The 26,140-nt window shown below is 40.8% G+C and overlaps 1 protein-coding gene, 1 long non-coding RNA gene and 1 pseudogene across 2 annotated transcripts in view; 2 read left to right on the top strand and 1 right to left on the bottom strand.

Moving 5' to 3' along the window:
* Positions 1–935: 935 nt before the first annotated feature.
* On the top strand, positions 936–24,359 carry LOC127486688 (septin-14). Its single transcript, XM_089322009.1, is given in 8 exon segments — positions 936–971; positions 5,796–5,957; positions 9,048–9,058; positions 14,726–14,766; positions 14,769–14,813; positions 17,283–17,513; positions 18,649–18,734; positions 23,086–24,359. Coding segments are annotated over 8 exon segments (777 nt in total). The 5' UTR covers positions 936–950; the 3' UTR covers positions 23,266–24,359.
* Positions 9,603–12,473, top strand: LOC127486687 (serine/threonine-protein kinase LATS2 pseudogene; annotated as a pseudogene).
* The window catches only part of LOC149120423 (uncharacterized), a 36,703-nt gene continuing 27,683 nt past the window's right edge, over positions 17,121–26,140 (bottom strand). The window contains exon 3 of the long non-coding RNA XR_016226374.1: positions 17,121–17,350. This is a non-coding gene — a long non-coding RNA (uncharacterized LOC149120423). The remainder of the gene's footprint in view (positions 17,351–26,140) is intronic.

Here is a 26,140-nt window from a genome sequence, read left to right as displayed (position 1 = left end):
ACATGATTATACAACCACACCCACGCCCTATCCAATAGTCACAGAATTCCCAGTCACAGCCCACATAGCTCCCACAGTCACAGGGTGTGGGGGGTCCACTCTTAGCAGTGTGAGCCTCCCCCGGCTGTGGAGGGAGCGGCTGCTTTCCCAGAGCCAGATGTCTGCTGGATAGAAGATGGTGCTGCTCTGCCTCAGCAAAATGAGTCTGGGTGCCTTGGTAGAGTGATGGGAGGGGAGCACTTCACAGGCCTAAGTGGGTGCCCTGCTCCCCACCAATTGTTCATGCCAGACTCAAAGTCAGTGTGGACCACGGATCTATCCCTCTGTAAACTCCCTGTCATGTGCAGGCTGCAGCAGTCTCTACCTGCTTTGCTGAGGTGTCTCCTCTTCCCTGCTGGTCACCAGTCACCTGGATGCAGATAGATGGTGTCCCCTCCAGCCAGCAGCTGTGTGAGTTGCTGGTGATGCCCTGCCACTGCTGTGTGATTGTACCATCCTCGCTGCTCCATGGTGTCTCTCTGCTTTCTGTAGAATTTCCACTGCACACTTCTCTCCAACTGTCCCCTGCAGAATGCAGCTCCACCCTTTTCTTCTGTTATATTCCCATGGTCAAAGTCAGCACATCTTTTCCCTATTAAGCCATCTTGGATGCAGAAATTACCTTTTTATGGACATATTATTCACCTTTTCAGTCACCATAGAAACTTGTTTAGCATACATATTGTTTATTAAATGGTGAAAAACAGACTTCATATTTTATTAATCTGTTATGCTCATTATTTTTTTAGCTACCAACCAATTGTTGACTACCTAGATGCTCAGTTTGAGGCCTATCTTCAAGAAGAACTGAAGATTAAACATTCCTTGAGTACCATGATTCTCGTGTCCATGTGTGCCTTTACTTCATTTCACCTACAGGACATTCTCTGAAGTCTCTTGACATAATAACAATGAAGAACATTGACAGTAAGGTGCGTGTGATAAATCATCAGCTTTTAAAGTTTAATATTTATTTTGCAATAATAAGGTATATTGAAGCATTTGCACATGAATACCTGTTATTTTGTAATATGTGGATATGTAATTTTTTCCTGTTAAAGTGTTTGTATTAATTCTCGGGCTGCTTTAATGAAATATCATAAGCTGCATGGTTTAAACAATAAAAAATTATTGTGTCATGGTCCTGGAAGTTGTAATTCCTAGATTAGAGTGTCAGTAGGTTTTGTATCTTCTGGAACCTGTTTTCTTGGCTGGCAGATGACTCCTCTCCGTTCATCATCATAGGCTTTTTCATCTTGTGTCGCTGTGTATATCCCAGTTTCCTCTTCTATGGACACCAGTCAGACTGGATTTGGCCCCACTGTAGCAGCATCATGTAAATTTAATAACCTGTTTAAAGACTCTCCAGTTATGGACACATTCTGAGGTACTGGAGGCTTAGGGCTTTAACACAGGAGGAATTTTGTGGTGGCAAAAAGTCAGTGTTTGGTTGATTTTAATTTTAGCTACTTTGTAGGCAAAGTAAATATTCTATTGGCTTGGAAAATGAAAATTCAAGTAAAAAATCCACTAAAAGGGAACTTAGGTTACAATCATTTACCAATATTTTAAACATTAGATTCATTACATGATACTATAAAGAATCCTGTTTGTGCTCATCTGAAGCCACTGAGAGTGTGGAACATGACACATTACTGATTGTGGCTGCAGGTTCTATCAAGGATTCAGAATAGAAGAACATTGAAGAAGCTCTTCCTCGTTGAGTAGAAGCAGCCAGGGGAAGCATGGTTCCTTCTCGCAAAAGTTTGAGACACACGATGACTTCTTTTTGCCAATATGCTTATTCTCATGGCTTTAGAAAACTCTTGAGGAAATTTATGAGACCTATTCATTTGATTAAATTTTCAGATTATGAATTTTTCATGTTTTGGGTTGAATGCATAGAAAATCATTTTATGGCATGTATAGGAAAACTAGACCATTCAACTTAGTCTTATCCCTACAGGAGGAATATAATGTTGTATATATAAAATATATAGGATTTGCTATCACTGGAAGTAGCTTTTGAATATTTGCATTATTACATGCTTCTGTGACCTTGAAAAAATGTCTTGAACTTTCTGGGATTAAAGCTTGGGCATTGAGTTTAAGCTTTCTGATTTCAGCCACTTTCTAAGCTATACAGCTTGGGGACCATGAAGTCTCAGTTTTTTTCTCTGAACTGTTTATACAATTCTTTATAAATCTAGAATGACTTCACATAAATAGTTTAAGTGCATATGTATATATATATAAATATAAAGATTTTTTATTTATTCAAAAGATAGAAAGGGAGAGTGAGCGAGTGAGCAAGGAAGAGAGCTTCCAGCTAGTGGTTCACAGTTCATGCACCAAATGTCTGCAGTGGATGAGGCTGGGCCAAGCTGATGCTAGGGAGCCAGGAGCCAGGAGCTGTGACTGCATTCTGGCCTCTCCTGTGGGTGTCAGGGGCCCAAGACCTTGACTCATCTGCTGCTGTTTTATCAGGTTCATTAATAAGGAGCTCAATGGGAAGCAGAGCAGCCAGGACTTGACCCAGCACTCTGATATGGGATGCTACCATCACAGTTGGAGGCTTAGCCTGTTGCACCAAAATGTTGGCACTCAAAACATGTAATTACATTTGCAGTATAGAGTCAACATACACATGAATAAAACTGTCACATCATCAGATTCTTTTCTGCAGTCATTCCTGATAAAATATTTGTCTTCAACTTTATTCATTAGACAAGAATAAAAGTTCTAAAGCTAGATTCCCTTTATCATAAGAGCCATAGCTTTAATTATGCATTGTTCAAGCTTGAAAAAAATCTTTGTATGTAATCTTAGATGACATCAAGTTGAAATAAATTCTATTTCTAGTTCAGTTAAAAGCTGCCTCAATTTCCTGATTAGTAGTATATTCATAGCTGAGGACACAGTGTCTGCTAACATCAAGCCACTTTTCAGATAGAGGAAAGCCCTCCTTTTCACAAGGACCATTATATAAAGGGGTCAGCCAGTGTGTCTGTTGTCATCTTTTCCAAATTGTTTAGTTATCCTTGCTATAAATGCCTTTTCCCTCTCAAAAATGAACATCTAAGGAATTGTTAATGTAGGAAATTTCCATTTCTTTCTATGTGAATGATTTATCACCATTGGGGGATGTATTTACTGAGCTTTCTCATCAATACAATACTAAATGTTTGCTTTAGGCTTGAATCTACCTTAGCATTTGCCTGCCCTTTACCATTGAAGATGTTAGGTTTAGATATCAAAACTTGGCAATTTTTTTAGAGAACTTTTATTTAATAAATATAAATTTCAGAAGTACAACTTTTGGATTATAGCAGTTTTTCCCCCCATAACCACCCTCCCACCCACAATCCATCCCATCTCCTACTCCCGCTCCCATCCCATTCTTCATTAAGAGTCATTTTTAATTATCTTTATATACAGAAGATCAACTCAGTATATACTAAGTAAAAATTTCAACAATTGCACCCACATAGACACACAGTATAAAGTACTGTTTGAAGACCAGTTTTACTGTTAATTCACATAGTACAACACATTAAGGACAGAGATCCTACATGGGGTATAAGTGCACAGTGATGCCTGTTGTTGATTTAATAATTGACACTTTTTCTTTTTTTTTTTTGGCAGGCAGAGTTAGTGAGGGAGAGAGACAGAGAGAAAGGTCTTCCTTCCATTGGTTCACCCCCCAAATGGCCACTACGGCCAGCGCACTGTGCCAATCTAAAGCCAGGACCTGGGTGCTTCCTCCTGGTCTCCCATGTGGTTGCAGGGCCCAAGCACTTGGGCCATCCTCCACTGCCCTCCCAGGCCACAGCGGAGAGCTGGACTGGAAGAGGAGAAACCGGGACTGAATCCAGTGCCCCACCCGGGACTAGAACCTGGTGTGCTGGCGACACAGGCAGAGGATTAGCCTAGTGAGCTGCGGCACTGGCAATAATTGACACTTTTATTTATGAGTCAGTAATCATCTGAGGCTCTTGTCATGAGCTGCCAAGGCTATGGAAGCCTCTTGAGTTCACAAACTCCAGCCTTATTTAGACAAGGCCATAATCAAAGTGAAAGTTCTCTCCTCCCTTCAGAGAAAGGTACCTCGTTTGATGGCCCGTTCTGACAAAATTTTGAACAACTGTGTTTTAATTTTGAAGCCTTGTATTTACCCAGTTTTTTTTTAAAGTGATTTGAGAAATCTAAAGCAAAAATTATCCAATAAAACTGATGTCTGTCACATTTTGACATTGTGAAGCTATGATTTCAATATTATAACAGTAGTAAAGCATATTTTAGAATTTTGGATATTTTTACTTTCTACAAGTTTAGCTATTTCAGTATAAATACACAGATGTGAGAATGATCATATAGTACAACTGAGAAAAAGCTTATTTGTAAAGCTTCAACCTAAAATATGTAAATATTCAACTTTAAATGAGAAAATAATTCATTTTTACAAATTTAAGTTAACATATTTGTTGGAAAGGTGCCCTTCACACACACACACATACATGCACACACATGCACACTCAAACACACATACTCATATGTACACACACACAGATAGACACACATTCACACTCAGTCATTAAACTATGGTAACCAAAAAAGTCTATTACGTTTATGTGGTTTTTGGGAAACAAGCAAATCCATCTTCAAGAACATTTTCCAAAAAGATTTTATTTATTTGAAAGGCAGAGTTACAGACACACACACACACACACACACACACAGATCTTCCATTTGCTCGGTTCACTCTCCAAATTGCCAGATCTGGGCCAGTCCAAGGCCAGGAGTCAGGAGCTTCTTCCAGGTCTTCCATGTGGGTACAGGGGCCCAAGGACTTGGGCCATCTTCTGCTGCTTTCCCAAGTGCATTAGCAGGGAGCTGGATCAGAAGTAGAGCAGCCAGGACAAGCACCAGCACCTGTATGGGATGCTGGCCCCACAGGTGGAGGCTACCTGCTACACCACAGTGCTGGCCTCGCTTCAAGGACATTTATATTTATTTGACAGGAAGAAAGAGAACACTTCTATCCACTGGTTCACTCCCCAAATGGCTGCAATGACCAGGGCTGAGCCAGGCAGAAGCCAGGAGCCCAGAATTTCTTCCAGGTCTCCCACATGGTGGCAGGGGCCCAAGTACTTGGACTGTTCTCTGCTGCTTCCCCAGGCAGACTGTCTGGGAGCTGGATGGGAAGCAGAGCAGCCTGGACTGGTGCTCCAGTATGGGAGGTCTGCATCAGCTTAACCCATTGTACCACAATGCTGGCCTCTGTCTGCAAGGACATTTAGGTTGGGCACAGATAGGTGAAGATGAGACCCTGATTAGGATGTCTTTATGGAGAAGGTGCTGTGCATGAATGAGAGCTATGACATCAAAATCCTCTTCCACAATTGTGTTGAAAGGTTTCTAATTCTGACTTTTGTCACTCAGTCTAATAAGAAATAAAATTGATAATGAAATAGATGGTCTGTTTCATAGTATAGCTTACATTTCACTAACTCAAATGTGTTGGAAGTGAAAGAGACTTGTAGGAGAAAAACAACATTGAGACTTCTAAACAAATTATAAAAGATGAATATTAAAAGGTACTAATGATTTTTGAAAAATATTTGGAAGGAAGATATGATAACCAAAGATCATCTAGTTACACAAATTTATTCTCAGAGGTTGTGAGACTTTTTGAAAACTACAAGATAAACAACAAATCATTAGAGGTGAAATTTGTTTGTCTTTCTTCTTAGTAGGTGAACATTATACCATTGATTGCCAAAGCAGATATGATTTCTAAGAGTGATTTACCGAAGCTTAAGAGTAGGATTATGAGTGAGTTGAGCAGCAATGGCATCCAAATATACCGCTTCCCAACAGATGATGAAACTACGGCTCAGGTGAACGCCTCCATGAATGTAAGCTTCTGTTTATTTGTTTTACATGTGAGAATGAAGATACCATTTATAAGTAGCAATATTAGTCATATGTTTCATTTGTATCTGACAAAAACAAGATTAATAATGTGTTTTCCCCAAAATCCAGTGCAAGGATACATTTTCTTGACCTTGAAAAATGTTTTCCAAGAATCAGTACTTTTTTATGGCTTCATTTAGTCTTAATTCACAAATTCACAGATACACATAACCATCATATGATAATATGGACATTTTGATGATATTAATTCTTGTAATCCATGAATATGGAAGATTTTTTTTCCATTTTTGGTGTCATATTTGTTTCATTAATGTTTCATAATTTTCATTGTAGAGATATTTCCCATCCATTACCAAATTTATTCCTGGTGTTTACATTTTTTGTAAATATTGTAAATATTTTGTAAAATTTTGTAAAAAATTTGTAAATATTCTCAGTCATGCCATTGTTTGTGTATACAAAGGCTTTTCTTTTTTGTGAGCATCTTATTCCTGATTCAGTCTCTTGTTTTGTTTATTGGTCTATTTAAGTTTTCTATGTCTTCATGACTCAATTTGGTAGATTGAATGTGTCCAGACATCTATCCATTTCTTCTAGGTTTTCCAATTTGTTGGCGTAGACCTGTTTGTAGTAATTCTTGTTGATTCATTTTGTTTCAATGCTATACAATCTAACACCTTATTTTTTGTCTCTGATTTTATTAATTTGGGTCTTCTCCCTTTTTCTGATAAGTTGGGCTAATGGTGTATCAATTTTGCTTATTTTTACAAAAATCCAGCTCTGCAATTCACTTTTCCTTTTGTTTTGTTTATTTCAACTTTATTTCTTCTCTACTTTTAATTATTTTTCCCTCCTATTTGGTTTGGCTTGTTCTTATTTTTCTGTCTTTGAAATGCATTTTAAGTCATTTATTTGCTGTGTTTGCAATTTTTTGATCTACTAATTGCTATAAAATTCTCTCTTAACACTGCTTTTGCTATATCCTACAAGTTTTGATATGTTGTGTTGTCATTTTCATTTGTTTCCTGGAGTTTTTTTTTTTATTTCCTGGCACACTGTTCATTCAAGAATGTGTTGTTAGTGTTCATACTTTGCATATTTTCTAGAGTCTGTTAAGTTGTTAATTTCCAACTTCATTCCATTGTGGACAAAGAGATACATGGTATGATTTCAGCTGTTTGAATTTGTTGAATCTTGCTTTATGGCCTAGCACATGGTCTGTACTAGAGAAAGTTCAAGCACTGATAAAAAGAATGCGTGTTCTGCAGCTTTAGGATGAGATGTTCTATAGGTGTCAGTTAGGTCCGTTTAGTCCATAGTGTAGATTAGCTCTGTTGTTTCTGTGTTGATTTTTAGCCTAGTTGATCTGTCCATTGATGAAAGTGGGATGTTTAAGTCTCCTATTATTATTGTTTTGGAGCCTGTGTCTCCCATTATATACATTATCATTAGTTTTAAATAGCCAGAGACATTTTTTCTTATTTCTATTTTTTAATACGTATTGATATTTGCTTTTGTGGCCTATCATGTGATTTATCCTAGAGAACTTTCCATGTACAGTTAAAAAGAATGTATATTCTGTTATCCATTGGAGTGTTAACTCTAGTTTATAGTGGTGTCTGAATCTCTGTTTGTTGAACTTCGCTTTGCTCTGTCCACTTTTCATGTTGAGGTATTGAAGTCTGTGTTATTAAATTGCCTGTTTACCTCCTCATTTCTGTTTTCATTTCTTGTGTGTGATTTTGGTGCTTTGTGAATAGGTGCATATGGATTCATAAGTCAAGGATTGGGTGGGCCCTTTCATGTAAAATTATATGTAAGACAGTCTTTATAACTTTAGTAGAAAAGTTTAAAATATTTTATCTAATATTAGAAGAGCCACCACAGCTTTCTTGTAGTTGCTGTTATCATCATGCGCATTTTCAATCCTTTTACTTTCAATATATTTGTGTCTTTGAACCAAATTGTGTCTCCTGTAGAAAAGATAGAGCTGAGACATGCTTAATTGTTCATTCTGGCAATTTGTGCTTTTATTCACTTGTTTAATCCATTCACAAGTAATATTCTTACTTCTATAATTTGATTTGTGACTGCCATCTTACATTTTGTTCTCTAAATTTCTCATGCTATATTTGTTCTATTATTCTCTTTTTTTTTTTGCCATTAAGCAAATGTTTATGTAGACTTTTAATTTGTCTAATGCCTCTTCACTGAAATTTTAGCTTTGATTATAGTAGTTGCTCAAGATTCACCATATACATACACCTTAGCTTACCAGAACTGACTTCACATATATTCCACTTTTGATTTAAATAGTATAGAAACTTTACTATTATATAGCTGTATTCAATTTTCATATTTTCTGTGGCATTATTGTTATACACATATTTTTATATTTCAAACTTAGTAATACATTAGTAATTTCCTCATTCCAGTTCAGCTTTGGTGCTGCCTATAGTCTTTGCATGGTTATTAGCAAATGTGTTACAAATGTAATACCTTTCTATGTGTTATAGGTTACAGAAACATTATATAAATATTTTATATATTATTTAAAAATTAAAAGGATAAGCAGGATATACATTTAAGCCATTATTTTATAATTATATAATTACAATTACTATTTAAAAATATTTATTTGAATCATCTACAGAAGTTTCTTGCTTTCAGTATGAGGAATTTCCTTTAGTTCTTTTTATGTAAAAATTAACAATTGTGCATATTTATGTGCTACATTGTGACATTTCAATAGATGTATAAAGTGTATACTGGTCAAAACAAGGTAAGCAACATTTCTCCTTTTTGACCCTATAACTGGAGGATGGAGCATATGAAAGAGCTGTCTGTACCACATATTTATTGCAGCTCAATTCACAATAGCAAAGACATGGAATCAACCCAAATGCTCATCAGCTGAAGACTGGATAAAGAAATTATGGGATATGTACACCATGGAATACAACACAGCAGGCAGTAAAAAAAAAATGAAAAGAAAACGAAGACCGGTCATTTGCAACAAAATGGATGAAACTGGAAAACACCATACTTCGTGAAATAAGCCAGTTCCAAAGGGACAAACTCTGTATGTTCTCCCTGACCTGTGATAACTAATAAAGCACCTAAAAGACAACATGTAGAAATGAAATTCACACTTTGAGAAGCAACGATTTTCAGGAGCCCTTCTCTTGACTGTTGCTTTTTATTCTATATCTTTTATCTTTTCCTTTATAATATTTTCCTTATTTTTTCTCTTTCATACAATTCATTGAATTCTATACTTAACAGTTAATTATATATATATATATATATATATATATAAAGTTAATTTAAAATAGATCTTAGTAAAGAATAAGCGTGAGAATAAGAAAGGGAAGAGCAAGGGGGGCGTTCACAGTGGGAAGAATTAGCAAGATCCTAAAGTTGTAATTGTGAAACCTATGGAGATGTGCGCTTTGGAACCGCAGCGTGAGAGCCCGGGAAGATGGAGCAGCTGCCTCCGGGGCAGCCCCTGCCCCTGGGGGGCCCGCAGCAGCTCCAGCCACTGTCATCAGGTCTCTGGCCCAGAGCTCTGGGCCAGGACACCTTGGAGGGCATAGACCACGCTGCAGGAGAGTGAGGACTTCACCATGGAGGCTCTGCGACATCTAGATTCTCTAGGGACTACAAAAGTCGAAGGAAGGCAAATTTTCAAAAGGAAGTTGTCTTGAAAATATATTTACAATATTGACAGCTTTTTATATTTTTAAATAATTTAAGACTTTAAGAAGATTTATGGTGAAAGGAAACTGGACTAACAACGAGGCCAAAGACTTTTCCTGCCATGACTTACTCTGGAAATAGCTGGCAGCGACTGCAAGAGACCCGCGAGGGGCTGTAACAGCCGCCCAGGCCTTCCACTCAGGGGTTGCCCGAGGGACAGAGCAGTGATGCCTCCCTGGACGGCAGAGGGCCACCGCTTTTATCAGAAAGTGCTGCGGGAAATCAGATGCTAAGGAATCAGGCACCTGCACAGCTGAAAACCGGCAGATGCTGCAGAGGCTGGTGAATGCAGGGTGTGACCAGGAGGTGGCAGGCAGAGCGCTCAAGCCGACTGGCAGCAGGAGTATAGAAACGGCCCCGGAATACATCAGTAAGAGGCTGCCTGGGCCCCAGGAAGGAACACAGTGCGAGTCGTTAAGCAGACTCCCCAGGAAAGGGCCTGGTGCCAACCCCGGTGAGGATGTCCCTGAGGCCCAGTTTCCAGGGCGAAGCCTTCCCACCCTACCACCTGCTGGGCGGCGCTGGAGGAGGTGCCAAGCCTTCCCCTGGGCGGGGCACCCCCTCCTAAGGCTACGGGACAGCGGGCGGGACAGCGGGCGTGGAGGGGGCGGGGGGCGCACTTCCCGGGCTCCCGCCCTGCGGGCTCCTCGCTGCGGCTACTTGGCGCGACCTAAGGCCATGCTCTTGCTGGTGTCCAGGGAGCCTCTGGCCTAAGGCGTGCGGCACAGCCTGTTGTTCCAGAGCAAGGCGCTGCCTGAGGCTGGGGTCTACCGGGGCCTGACAGCCAAGGGCCAGCCCGACGGTCCCGCGCCCAGAAGGACCTACTCCTTCAACAGCCAGCAACTGCGGGTCGCGTGCCCGTCCAGGCCGAGCCCTCCCTGCTGGCCCCCAACACCCTCGGCAGTCCCTACCCACTAGACCTGGAGTTGGGCAGCCCACACTGCAGGTGCCTGCCCCCCTACCCGAATCACCTGCTGCTGCCCAGCATGTCAGAGCAGTACGACCTGGACGGCCTGTATGTGGGCATAGAGCAGAGCCTCCGAGGGGGTGCGGCGGCCAAGCCCGCCAAAAGGGCAGACAAGAGCCACTAGGGCGCCAAGGGGCACAGATGCGGGAAGGACAAAAAGCAGATCCAGACTTTTTCCTAAGTCCTTGGCTGCAAAAACAGCAAGGAGGAGGAGAAGCGAGTCACACTTTAAGTAATTCATGGAGCAACACGTGGACAATGTCATAAAAACCTACCTACCAGCAGAAGGTGAACCGGAGGATGCAGCTGGAGCAAGGGATGGCCAAAGCTGGACTGTGCAAAGCTGAGCAGCAACAGAGGGAGATCCTCTACCAGGAGGAGTCTAATTACAGCAGGCTGAAGAGGGCCAAGGTGAACAAGCCCATGTTTGTGAAAATCAAAACCCTGGGGGTCGGTGCCTTTGGAGAAGTGCACTTGTAAGGTGGACACTCACTCTCTGTACACCATGAAGACTCTGAGGAACGAGGATGTGCTGACCCGGAATCAGGTGGCCCATGTCATGGCCGAGAGGGACATCCTGGCTGAGGCCGACAACGAGTGGGTGGTGAAACTCTACTACTCCTTCCAAGACAAAGACAGCCTGTACTTTGTGAGGGACTGGTCCCTGGTGGGGATGTGATGAGCCTGCTGATCCGCATGGAGGTCTTCCCTGAGCACCTGGCCTGGTTCTCATCATAGAGTTGATGTTGGCCATTGAGAGTGTGCACAAGATAGGCTTTATCCACTGGGACATCAAGCCTGACAACATTTGGATAGAGCTGGAGGGTCACATCAAAGGGACAGATTTCGGCCTCTTCATGGGGTGCAGGTGGAACTCACAATTCCTAATACTACCAGAAAGGAAACCACATCTGACAGGACAGCATGGAGCCCAGCGACCTCTGGGACAATGTGTCTAACTGTCGGTGTGAGGACAGGCTGAAGACCCTGGAACAGCAGGCAGCAAGCAGCACCAGCGGTGTCTGGTGCACCCCCTGGTTGGGTCACCACATTACATCACTCCTCTGCAAAGGTACACCCTTGTGGAGCGTCAGCGTGATTCTCTTTGAGATGCCAGTTGGGCTGGTGCCCACACTCACAGAAACCAAACTGAAGGTGGTCAACTGGGAGAACACCTCCACATTCCTGCCCAGGTCAAGCTGAGCCCAGGGCCAGGTCAACCTTATCACCAAGCTGAGCTGCTCTAGTCTGCCTGGGGGAGGGACAGGCCGATGACTTGAAGGCCCACCCCTTCTTCACACCATAGGCTTCTCCAGCGACATCTGGAAGCAGCCAGCCCCCTACGTGCCCACCAGCAGCCACCCCATGGGACACCTCAAATTTTGACCCCACAGATAAAGAAAGCCTGTGGAAGGAGGCCAGCGAAGGGAGTACCAAGGCCTGGGACACGCTCGCCTGCCCTGGAAACAGGCACCAGAGCTCGCCTTCTGTGAATTCACTTTCCGAAGGTGCTGTGATGACAGTGGCTTCCCCTTTAGATGCCACAAGCCTTCAGGAGCAGAGGCTTCACAGTCTGAGAACTCAGATTGTAAAACTCCGATCTGGTGGATCCGACCGAGGGTGCCAGCTGGTCTATGTGTAGCCCGTGCAGCCAGGGGCCATGAGGTGTCAGTCACCGGGGGAGCAGCCCAGGTGGGCTACTTCTCTCCAGACTTCTTCACTGGGAACGCCCGACACGGAAGCTGAAGGGACTCTTCCCAGCTGAGCTGCTTTTCTCAGTTCCGCTTGCTGCGCAGGGAGGGTGGACGTGACTTTGAATCGGCTTTTGAGGACTTAACACTGCATTAGAACAATATTTTTAAACATTTAGTACAGTTTAGAAAGCCTATTTTTCTTACTAAATTAGAGATTAACTTTGACAAATCATGCTGCTGTTATTTTCTACATTTGTATTTTATCCGTAGCACTTATTCACATTTAAGAAAAGACATAAAAACTGAAAAACTGAAAAACATGTGAGAACAAATGTCTGTGCAATAATATAAAAAACTTAAAAGGCACTCTGCCCAGATATCATGGAAACCATTTTATCCACACAGTGGATTTTGTTTGTATTTTTTCCCACATTTCAAAATCATGATATGATGCTAAAAGGTGCTTTTTTTGGGCTTTGTGTGTATTACAGTATAATAGGAAGTGAGCAGGGTGATGATATGCTGCGATTTCAGACATCTGCTGGGGAAAGCACTGCTGGAGCAGGGTTTCTATCATAAAATTACCATAGCCATTCACAGCAGCTGCTGTGAATATGTTTTTACCAAGTGTTTTTAAATGAGGCATTTTAGATAGCGTGCTGATAAGGTATCCTGTGGTTTGCTATGATTGTATCCCTTATTTTGTTAAAGACATGCAGAAGTGTAACTGGAAAGTGATTTGTGTGTGTGTGTGTGTCGGGTATGATTGGGTTCTTTGGGGGATAAAGTGAAATGTTTGTCATATACTAAACTTTCACACATCAAAAGGGATTAACATAGCTATGCCAGAACTTTGAAGTTACTGGTGGACGCATGTTCATTTTTGTAGTCAGTATGCTCTTGGGTTCTTGGTGCAGCTGGTATGTGGAATTCAATAACTCCAACCCTGCTACTTAACCTCTTGAATGCTTCTTCCCCCCACTGTTGTAACAGCTGAGATGTTACCATAATGAAATTGAGTAATCTTATGGTTTTTGAGTAATCTTACGGTTTTAGTGTGCTTTGAAATGTTGAACTGTAGCTTGGTTTAAATAGCACATTTTTCTAACCTTTGTAAACAAGCAAAGATTCTTATTGACAGTGTGATGAAAAAATAAACCATACATGTTTTCTTAGATGTATAGATGTATGTATAACTACATAGGTAAACAAAATATTCCTTATTTCAAATTAGTATGGTGCCTATTTAAAGTGATTTATTTAAATTCTTCTGCTTTTTAAAAATCTGATCACAGTTTTCATTATATTATTCTCCATATTTTTCTTTGAATTCTTGGCATAATGTATGCATTACTTAGTATGTATCTAAGAAACAATGCTTATAAGTTTATCAATGCCTAATCTAAAAAAAAAAAATCCTGTGTACTGGTTTTTTGGTTATCATTTTTCAGACATCCTTGGCCTGGAGAACCTCTCTGTCATGAGCCATAGAGATCCCATTTTGCTCTAAATTGCACTTCGAATTCACTGGGATGCATATAGTATTCCTTGTAAGCAAATGCTGTGTTTATCCAGTAACATTGTTTTAGTTATTTTTAGTACCATTTTCTTTTTTTTTTCTTTTTGACAGGCAGAGTGGACAGTGAGAGAGAGAGACAGAGAGAAAGGTCTTCCTTTTGCCATTGGTTCACCCTCCAGTGGCTGCCATGGACAGTGAGCTGTGGCCGGCGCACCGCACTGATCCGAAGGCAGGAGCCAGGTGCTTCTCCTGGTCTCCCATGGGGTGCAGGGCCCAAGCACTTGGGCCATCCTCCACTGCACTCCTGGGCCATAGCAGAGAGCTGGCCTGGAAGAGGGGCAACCGGGACAAAATCCAGTGCCCTGACCGGGGCTAGAACCCAGTGTGCCAGCGCCGCTAGGCGGAGGATTAGCCTGTTGAGCCGCGGCACCGGCAGTACCATTTTCTTTTAATTTTTATACTAGAATTAAAAGTGGTATGAATGTAATTTTCTCAACAATGTCTCTGTGTTTCAGGATAAATATAGGGAAGAATTATATGTCCACTAAAATCTTTTTTCTTTTTATTCCCCACAGCATGATACCCTGCTGTAGGCTCTGCTCAGTAGATAATTTTCAGTTATGTGCATAATCTGAGATCAATGTTGGCAAAAAATCTGCTAGCACATATATGCTGTCAAGTATTGAGATCTGATGCAGTATATATCCTTTGTTTAATTAGATGTATTGTGACATTCTCATCTCTTATTTTTGTACAGCGTCAACCACATTAGTATGAAAGAATTCAATTAATATCACTCTTATTTTCTAGGCCTTTCGCTGTGGCAGGGAGTATGGATGAGGTGAAGTTGGGAAAAGGATGGTCAGAGGCTGTGACTACCCCTGGGGAGTTTTGCAAGGTAAATGTGATGAAAGAGTGCAGCTTCTGGAAATACGGAGTTAAACATTCCATGTCTGTCACCTGTAGGATTTTTAGAGTTTCAAAGTTATGAAATATTCAGATTTTACTATATTGCTATATGTTACACTACATGTAATATTATGTAGGTATAATATAAATAAATGTAAGTAAAATAAGCTATAGTAAAATTATCATATAAAATAAATATAAATATAATGAATATAAATAAAATATAAAATTATCATGTGCTATAAATAATAAGTCATCCTGAGACTTTTGGAAATGGCAACACAAGAGAAAGAAAGACATGTGAGTTGGTTTTTTAACAAAGAATTTTTAATTGACAAAATTGTATGTGCTTTTCATATGCAACGTGACACTTTGAACTATGTGTCTGTTGTTGAAAGGCTAAATTGAGCTAAGCACCATATACATAAGCTTTGTGGTGAGAATATTAATATATACTCAGTATTGAAATTTTTAAGGATGCAGTATGTTAACAATAGTAACCATGATGTACAGTAGATGTCTTGAACTTTCACTTTCATCTAACAAAATATTTTATATTTTGACCAAAATCTCCCTTATCCACTACTCTATCCAGCTCCTGATAACCACTATTTTATTCACTATTTATGTAAATTAAACTTTTTAATATTCCTTAAATAACTGAAAGCATGCCATATTTGCCCATGTGCCTGGCTTATTTCGTAGTTAAATGGCCTCCAGGTTTTTGTTATAAATGACAGAATTTCCTTCATTTTAAGCCTGAATGGTATTCCATTGTGTTTATTTGCTACATTTTATTTATCCACTCATTGAATGGTGGACTCTTGGGTTGATTTCATATCCTATTTTTTGTTTTAATTTTTATTTATTTATTTATTTTATTTATTTATTTTGACAGGCAGAGTGGATAGTGAGAGAGAGACAGAGAGAAAGGTCTTCCTTTGCCGTTGGTTCACCCTCCAATGGCTGCCATGGCTGGCGCACTGCGGCCGGCGCACTGCGCTGATCCAAAGGCAGGAGCCAGGTGCTTCTCCTGGTCTCCCATGGGGTGCAGGGCCCAAGCACTTGGGCCATCCTCCACTGCACTCCCGGGCCACAGCAGAGAGCTGGCCTGGAAGAGGGGCAACCGGAACAGAATCCGGTGCCCTGACCGGAGCTAGAACCCAGTGTGCCAGCACCGCTAAGCGGAGGATTAGCCTGTTGAGCCGTGGTGCTGGCCTATTTATTTATTTTTAAAAGATGGTGATGTATTGTTATTTTGGAAGCAAAGCAACCAGGACTTGTGCTCACATATGGAATATTGACATTGCAGGCAGCAGCTTAGTTCACTGTGCCACAATGCCAGCCCCAATCAGCCAGTTTCTGAAAGGGATTTCTAAGTATGCTACTATGATATTACAGTCTATATTGTTCTTAAAGATTTATTAATATTTGATTTATATATTTAGGTAAAATATATTTATATATAAGTATATATTTATATTTAGGTGAAAATATATATTTAGATGCAAATATATTTATAAGTGCTATGTCATTTTGAATATATTTATTGAGTTGAGAGGCAGAGAGACAGTTATACAGAGAGAGCGTCCTCCTACCAGTCCACTCCCTAGATGATCACAGTCACTGGGACTGGACTGGGGCTAAAGTCAGGAGCTGGAAGATCAGTCCAGACCGCCCTTGTGGATGCAGAAGCCATCACTTCTGCCTCCCAGAGCTGCCTTAGCAGGAAGCCAGAGCCAGGAGCTGACTGTCGGTACTGAATCCAGGTACTCCAATATGTGAAGCAGGTATCTTAATTGGCATCTTAACTACTAGACTAAATGCCAGTCCTGCTATATCCTTTTGATTAAATGACTCCTCTGTTTTTATATAATGACCTTCTAATTCTTGGTTTGCAGTTTTTGCCTCAAAGCCTACTTTATCTGATAGAAATATAGCTGCTTCTGCATTTTTGGTTTATTTCAGTATACTGGTTAGTGAAACACATGTATGGAATATAAATGGGAATTATAACTAAAGCATGCATAATCTATCTTTTGCATATTATATTTTTGTTAGTAGAATTTTACTTAATAAAAGTATTTCCTTCAGTGATGTTATAATACATACTTTGTTAGAAGTCTGTGAAATACCTTCAGGATAGTTTGTAAAGTACTAACGCACTAACCATGAAAACCTATAGTGGATGCTAATGAGACACATTGTTTTACTATTTTTTATTTTTTATTTATGTATTGAATTTAAAGAAAATTTGCTAATCTAGAAATAAACTTCATATAGTTGGTATGTATTAGTAGGAACACAGTTATATTGTTAAAAGAATTATTGCTGTTATTCAGATGATAATGTTGGCTTTCCTTTAAATGTGGTTTCCATTCTTGCATTCTTTTGAGAAAGCTTACTGAGTACCAGGTATTGACAGTGAATGTTGTAGATGTGTTGTTTTTCTGACCAGTGGAAAATGAAAATCACTGTGACTTTGTTAAGCTCCGGGATATGCTTCTTCCTACCAATATGGAAGACCTGAAAGAACAGACACACACTCAGCACTATGAACGTTTCAGGTACTTCAAACTGCAGTCAATGGGTTTCACTGATGTGGGCCCGGACAACCAGACAGTTAGGTGAGTACAGACATGGCTGGAACAACTAGATGAATAATTTAGAAAGTCCATACAACCACAGAGTGTAGTCATTTGGGCATGCAGATAATTGTACTTCTCCCATCCCAACCCATCCTTCATTTTAGGTTTTTTAATCATCCTCAGTCTTAGGTGGAACTAATAGAAGCAATATAAAAAAAAGCTCATTTATAAGCTAAATATTTGTGTATATTGAAAAATGTATCCAAGGTATTGTTTTGTTTTGATTTTTGTATTTATGTGAAACAGAATCAGAGAAGAGATTGGTGAATATAAGCAAACACTGACAGATTGGCAAAAGAAATTAAGAAGGTTTGGTGAAGGAAAGAGTTGAAAAGCATTAATGCAATGTCTTGGAAGTCAAGTGAAAAAGTTTTAGAGCAGATGTATTTAGCGCTATTGAAGATGGATGGTATTTGTGTTGTAACAGTATTTATAGTACTTTAGTAGTCAATTGGTTATGATTCCTTGATGACAAAACCAGAATTGAACTATCTTAAGTGAATGATACTTTTAAAGATGCCTAGCTTTATTTCAACTATTTTAAAAAGATTTATTTATTTGAAAGACAGGTTGGGAAGACAGAGATAGATATCTTTCATCCACTGATTCACTTCCCAAATGGCCACAGTGGCTGGGGTTGGAGTTAGGCCAGGCCAAGGACAGGAGCTGGAACTTCATTTGGGTCTCCCACATGGGAGCACAGGCCCAAGTACTTGGTACATCTCCCACTGCTTTCCCAGGTGCATTAGCAGGGAACTAATTGGAAGTGGAGCAGCAAGGACACAAACTGGTGCTCATATGGGATGCTAACATCACGGGTGATGGCGTAACCTGCTACACCACAACACCAGCTCCTATTTCAACTATTTTGAAAGTAGTTTCAATCATTAGAACTTTCCTCTAATTTTATTGCCAAAATATAAGAAGTACAGAAAATGGAAGAAATAAGAAATCACTACTATAAGCAGTTAAAAATTATAGTACCCTTTTTAGTGCTCTTTATTTATAGTCTACATATAGTCAGGTTAAATATTATACCTCAGTTTATATATCCCATGATCTATAAGTTGTCATATTGGTAAATGTTCTTTTATAGAACCTAGCCTACAAATATATCTTTATATGTTTATTTATGTGGGCATTTTAATGTGAGAGTAATACAAATGTGCTTTTTAGCTTTCAGGAGATCTATGAAGCTAAAATAGAGGTTTATGCAATGGGTGAGGGAGAAAGAAGCAACATTTAAAGAAGCTAAGAAAGAGGCAGGTGCTGCCAGTTTGATATACTTTACATCAACTTTTAGTGGTCTTCCTAACTTAGGGGGTAAACTCGAGAGATCAGTTGAAGTTTTTGAGGCTGCTTGACTTCAAAAAGTATGAATCCCATGAGGCATTGCTGTGGTGGGAATTCTATGCAGTGGCTGTGCCCTGTGTCAAGTCTTTACCTGGGCCCCAGATTGCCCACATGCTATCCTTTGTCTAGATAGAGACATCTGTGTTTCCACAGCTCTTGCAGTCTGTGTGGCCACAGAATTAGTAACGTGTGGATGCTGCTAGAAATGTTGGCTTGTACCTCATGTAGCAGTGGGACAGGCCACACCTGAGCTCACTTGGTGATGACTGTGGTGGTCCAGGATGCTGTACCAGAATCTGGGGAGCAGAGTCCTGAGGTGGAGCAGAGAAATGAATGCTGAGATCCCCAAGGGGCCTCTCCAGGAATCTTGTGGTGAAGGCCCTGGCTTGCTTCACAGATCCCTCTGAAAAGCCTTGTCTTCATGACTAGAACCTGGGTAACTGACAGCCACATTAATCCTTGGCAAATGGCCACTTGGGTACATCTGTAGTATTCTCTCCTGAACATGAAAATTATTATTCACAGGGCCAGCTTTAGGGTTTTCAAAATTTTACTTCCTCCTTCCATTTTAATTATAAATTCCATCTTTAAATAATTTCTCTCCTCTTTTTACTGGAGGTAGTTAAAAGTTGTGTAGACCCTTGACTGATTTGCTCCTTAGATTTCCCTTCTGCCAGATACCCTGGCTCATGGCTCTTAAACTGTGTCCTGAATAATGCCTTAGACACAGGAACAATTCAGCCATGTTCTTTACAACTGTACCCTGAGGACGGTCTTTACTGAAGTTTCTAATACCTTGTTTCTATCTGCAACTTCATCAAGAAGGCCTTACTGTCTGTATTTCTATCAGTATTCTGACTTGGTCCTAACTAATGCCTGAGAAGATTTAGATTTTCCCTGCAGCTCTTGTCTTCTTATTACTCAGCAGTATTTCCCTTTATGCTGAAATTATGGGGATCTAGGTTTTTTTTTTTTTTCTGGCTTAATCCTATAATTCTTCCAGCCTGTGCCCATTACTCAGTTCAAAAGGCATTTATAGGTGGTACAAAGCAGGATGGTGGCTGAGTAAGATGATCTGGGGACCACCTTCCCATGGAGGCAGAAAGTTTCACAATTATCAACACATCAAGTCACCATCACAAGAGCTACAGATGCCAGGCGGGAGACCATAGTGCCTTTAGGAGAATAAGAAGAAGCATTGCAATGAAGAAATCAGAAAGGAAAGAGATGCCTGTGTCATCCCTCCCCTACTCTAAGCAGCACAGTCTGGAGAGAGATACTTCCTGCTTGTGAGAGGCAGAGGCAGCTGAATTCCAGTGCAAGGCCCACTGCAATAAAATTCAGAATCACACAGAACCCTGTGGCTGCTGCCCCTAAGGCTTTTGCCTGCAGACTGAGTATTGGGCTTTCTATAGCCAGACAACCTCTGTCACTCCTCCCACAAACCTTGGCAGAAACTGGAACAAGACCACAGCTGCTATAGAGTAGGGCAGGAGAGGGAGTTCAGGACCTTGCTTTGGAGCTCTGAGCCCATCCAGCAGCTGCCGCGAGACCCAGCACTTGTTAAAGCCCAAAGACCTGTACCCTACCCCAGGGGGTGCTCATGGATGCAGCCTCTGAAGTTACTTGGCCTTGTGCAGAGGCCTGTGCTGTGTTAGGTTATACTCCTTTCAGTGTGTCAACATGGGCCTAAGGTGGGCCTGACATGCACTCCTAGGAATTCACAGGGACAGTGGCTGTGGAATTCAAGTCTTACCCAGATTTGTTTCTTTTTAAAAAAAAAAACCTTAAGGCATACAAATTTCATGTATTTCCTATATACAGATTCAGGGACATAGTGATACTTTCTACCCTACCCTCCCTCCTGCCCACACTCCCACCCTTCTTCCTCTTCCCTCTCCTATTCCCATTCTTATTTTTTTTTTTTATTTTTGACAGGCAGAGTGGACAGTGAGAGAGACAGAGAGAAAGGTCTTCCTTTTGCCATTGGTTCACCCTCCAGTGGCCGCCGTGGCTGGCGTGCTGCAGCCAGCGCACTGTGCAGATCCGATGGCAGGAGCCAGGTGCTTATCCTGGTCTCCCATGGGGTGCAGGGCCCAAGTTCTTGGGCCATCCTCCACTGCACTCCCGGGCCACAGCAGAGAGCTGGCCTGGAAGAGGGGCAACTGGGACAGAATCCGGCGCCCCGACCGACTAGAACCTGGTGTGCCAGTGCTGCAAGGTGGAGGATTAGCCTGTTGAGCCACGGCGCCGGCTTCTTATGTTTTACAAAGACTATTTTCAGTTAATTTTATCCTTGTAATATTTACTCTACACTAAATAAATAATTCAACAAATAGTATGAAGCAAAAAAACACTTTCCCAACAGTTGAGACAAAGGCTATTCAAAATCATCATATCTCAAAGTGTCAATTTCACTTCTGTAGATTACCTTTTAGGTACTGTATTATTTACCACAGATCAGGGAAAACGTATAGTATTTGCCTTTTTGGGACTGGCTTATTTTACTAAGTGTAATGGTTTCCAGTTGCATCCAATTTGTTGCAAATGACAAGACTTCATTTTTTTTACTGCTGTGTAGTATTCCATAGTGTATATATACACCATAATTTCTTTATCCAGTCTTCAGTTGATGGACATCTGGGTTGATTCCATATCTTAGCTGTTATGAATTGAGCTGCAATGAACATAGAGTTCAGATAACTCTTTAATATACTGATTTCTTTTTGTTTGGGTAAATTCCCAGGAGTAAGATGGCTGGGTCATACAGCAGGTCAATATTCAGATTTCTGAGGTACCTCCATATTGTCTTCCAATGTGCCTTTACCAGTTTACCTTCCCACCACCAGTGATTAGGGTATCCCTTGCCAGCACTTGTTGTTTGTTGATTTTCGTATGAGAGCCACTCTATCTGGGATGAGGTGAAGTCTCACTGTGGTTTTGATTTGCATTTCCCTGAAGGCTAGTGATCTCCCCACTGGGATGCCAAATACCAGAACCTGCTAGGTCCTTGCTACTGTGTTTTTGTGCCCCTTGTCTGACCTTCCATGTCCCTCTCCCACACTAACATCATGTAGGGAACTTTTGAAGGCTCTGTCCCATGGATTTCAACCCAGGTATTCTAATGTAATTGATCTGTATGCAGTCTACACATTGGGAGACTTACAGGCTCACTGGATGACTAATGAACACCCAGCACTGAGAGTCACTGAAATCAACACTGCTTGCATTCTTGACAGTCATCTCAGCCTACTGACCATTAGTGTGGTAGCAAAAGTCCCCAGCATATGTATTTTTTAAAACTTAAGCCACAATTACACCTCTCCTTCATCGTATCATTCCATGCAAATGGTAATTTTAAAAAGCACACCTTCTCTAGAGCAGGTATTTGGCACAGCAGTGAAGAAACTCACATCCTGTGTCAGATTGCCTGGGTTCAAGTCCTGGCCCTACTCCCTGTCCAGCTTCCTGCTTATGCATACCCTAGAAAGCAGCTGGTGATGCCCCATGTGGTTGGATCCAGGCAACCCATAAGCTAGACCTGGATGTAGTTCCCAGCTCGTGGGCATTTGAGAAGTGAGCCAGTGGATAGTGGCCTCTATATCTCTCTGCTTAAGTAAGTACATAATTTGAATAAGTAATTTGAATTACAAAGAGCTTCTCTGATGCATATAACAATCTTTGTGCTGTTGACAAATCATATCACAGATGCAGGCCTGCCTCTAATGAGATCCAAGGTGGCTCTGCCTCTTTTGCATAGTTAATTGAATTGATTTTAAGCCCCATACATGAATAAGAATTCCCGAGGAGCTAAAACGTAAGTGAGTTCTTGTTGTTTTCCACATGAACTGATTTTACTTAACAAGGAAATTATAAGACTTTCTTTCAAAGCATCTTTACCAATTAAAGTCTCAGCTGCTGTTTCACAAACCATGGTGTATCTTAATGTGCATGTATTTTTAGTGAGCATGGATTTATTAAACTTTATTAGAACATGTTTTGAGGAGAAAATGTTGACTCAGAAAATATAGGTTATTAGGAAAAATGAAAAATTCAGATTTTTTTGTTCACAGCTGTGGGTTCTATTACATTTGATTCCATGGGTACATAGTCAAAATTAACATCAAGGACACCCCACATCTGAGTATTTTCTTTTATTGTGAATGTTTGAGTTGTTTGATAACCCTAAAAGGCAAGTATATTCTTTCAGCTGTTCTGCCGCACTGTGCTTTGAGTCACAACTGCACATTGATGTCCCAGTTACACGACAAGTTTGAGAACGTGAAGAGGATTCAACACAAGGAGGTGATAAAGCTTGAAGAAGAGAAAAGACAACTGGAAGAAGACATAGTAGATCTTTATAAAATGAAGGCTACTTCTGAAACATTTCAGCCGCCTATGTGCACCAATGTAAAAAAGGACAAAGGTCATAAGAAATAGTTTTTTCTGGGGTGAGCATTTGGCACAGTGGTTAAGACATCAGTTAGGAAACCCGCATTCCATACCAGAGTGCTTGGGTTTGAGTCTGAGATCAGTTTTTTTCTTAATTAATTTATTTTAAAGGCAGAGAGAGTGAGCTTCCATCTGCTGGTTCACCCCTTAAATGGTTGCAAAGGCCAGGACTGGGTCAGGCTGAAGCCAGGAGCCAGGAGCTTCATACTGGGGTCCCACATGGGTGGCAGAGGTCCAAGTACTTGGGACATTGTGGTCTTCCCAGGCACATTAACAGGAAGCCGGGTTGGAAGTGGAACAGCTGGGACTTAAACCACCACTTGATATGGGATGCTGGCATCACAAGTGTTGGCTTAACTCACTGCACCACAACACAAGCCCTGCAATTCCATTTTCATTCCCACATCCTGGTAATGGGTACCCTGGAAGGCACTTTGTGATGGCTACAGTACTTGGGTCCCTGTCAACCCATGTCGGAGAACCTGGCTGGAGTTCCAGGCTTTGGCCTGGCCCAACACCAGTGGTTGTAGGCAGTTGAGGAGTGAATGAGCAGATGGAAATCTCTCTTCCTGTCTCTGCACCTGTCTCTCTCTCTCTGCCTTTTAAATAAATATATGAATACAAATTTAAAATAGTCTTTTCTTACCATCTATATGTTGGAGAGTTCCACCATTCTCTATTCCACTTACTTATGAGATTGTATTCATAGCATTTTGTTGCTCCCCCATTCGCGGAGGAACGACACAGGACCCTGCGCTGTTCTTTCTGCCCGGCTCTTCCCGGGTTAGCTGCTGGTCCCTCACTCGCGGAGGAATGATGCCGTCCCAGGTTAGCTGCCAACCCCTCCACCTCCGTGGAGAGGCGGCACCCCCCGCCACTTTCTCCACTTCCGCGGAGGAGCAGCACACTGCCGGCCAGCTCTCTCGGGGGCTGCTCAGATGTTCCTCAGGTGTTCCTTTCAGATCTTCCTGGTGCATGTTGTCTCTCTCCTCCTTTATAGTCCTCTTCCACCAATCCCAACTCTGCTACCCACACACCGAGCACGCTGCTCTCCTCCAATCAGGAGCAGGATCAGCTCCTGCAGCTTATCAAACTGATGAGGCAGCTGCATAGAGGTTGTTTGCTCCCTCAGCACCATATTGTGGGAGAGCAGATGCATAGAATAAGTCTTAATTCCAGTAACTTAGTCTAGTCTCAGTTGCTCCCCACAGCATTTAACTCTGATTACAGTTCTAATATTTACATTTTTGGGATTTTGTATGTTTTCTCTAAATAAATGTGAACTCCTTGTGAGCAGATACTTTGTCAGTCTTGTTAGATGCCTTATTACTATCACTTAGGACATAGACTAGCCACAAATGCAGTACTTAGTGAATATTTTTCAAAATGAAAAAGATCAAAGAAATATGAAGGGCCTTCAAAGTTTATGCAAATATGTATTCTGAAAATTTATCAATTAATTTCATTTTTTTGCACCATAATTATCTTTTAATTCCATTTTCTATGAACTTTTTAAAGTACCCTCTCATGTCTTTACACATTATTTTCCGTGCAGGCATGATTGACTTTTGAAAATAACAATCCAGAGAAATAGTGCCATTAGTAACTTGTAAGTAGCCCTATCAGTAATGTCTTTAATATATATGTCTTTAAATTATGTTTGTGGAATTTTCTGTGATGAACACACATCTGTCACTGAAATGGCACTGCTCAACCCAGTGAAATCTTAAAAATGTGTACGATGTAAGTGTATTTAAACACTTTTAAACATATATTACACTATTGTGAACCAGCCCATCCATCCAAATAGTACTGCTCTCAATTGCTTTATTATTTCCACTATTAATAATTTAATACATGTCTTTCAATATTAATAGAATCTTTGACTAACAAATTGTATTGCATACAATTATGAGGTACAATGATGCTTTTGTATCTTTAAACAATGTGGAATGATTAAACTGAGTTAATTAATATGTCCATCACCTTGTCAACTTATTTGTTTTTTGGGATAAGACATTTGAAATGAACCCTTAGCAATTTCAAAATAGGTGATATATTGTTGTTGCCTGTAATCACTGCAAGGTGTAAAGATTTCAAACTTACTGCTCCAGCATATCTGAAACTGTGTATGCGTTGAGTAACAACTTGCTATTCCTTCCTTTCCTCCATGCCAGCCTTTGTAGGCCATCATTCTCCTCTCTGAGTTAAGTTTGTAAACATTCCACGTGGGTTCTGAGACTGAGTGGTATTTGTCTTTCTCTGACTCAGTTAACTCAGCGTGATATCCTCCAGGTTCATCCATGTTGTCCAAAGTATCAGCCTTATCTTTCTAGCAGCTGAATGGTATCCCACTGACTACATTTTATTTCTTTATCCTAAATGGAAATGTAGGTTGATTTCATAGTTTGGCTCTTGTGAAAACTGCTGCAGTGAACATGGGAGCAAGTATTTCTTCAACACACTTTATTTCATTTCTTCTGTGCATGCACCTGGTCGTGGTAATTCTGTTTTAGTTTGTTGAGGGATGGCCACGGTGTTTCTCACACTGTCTGTACAATTACACTTCCAGCAGTGATACGCAAGTTCTCTTTAGACTGTATCCACAAAAACATGTTATCTTTCATCTGTGATAAAAGCCATTCTAACGGATGTGATGCTGGCAGCTCACTGTGGTGTGAATTTGCATTTCCCTGATTTTTGGTGGTGTCCAGCCATTTCCCATGTGCATGATGTTCACGTGCATGTTTTCATTTCAGATATGTATGTTGAGGTCCTTTGTCTGTCTTGTCTCTACGTTGTTGTTTCCTTTGTTGTGCAAAAACTTTTTCATTTTGTGTAGTCACATTTGTCTGTTTTGTTT

Source organism: Oryctolagus cuniculus, chromosome 19, assembly GCF_051225735.1.
Source record: "Oryctolagus cuniculus isolate XC-2025 breed Fujian yellow rabbit chromosome 19, ASM5122573v1, whole genome shotgun sequence".
Lineage (NCBI taxonomy): Eukaryota > Metazoa > Chordata > Mammalia > Lagomorpha > Leporidae > Oryctolagus > Oryctolagus cuniculus.
This window is presented reverse-complemented; position numbering and strand designations above follow the sequence as displayed.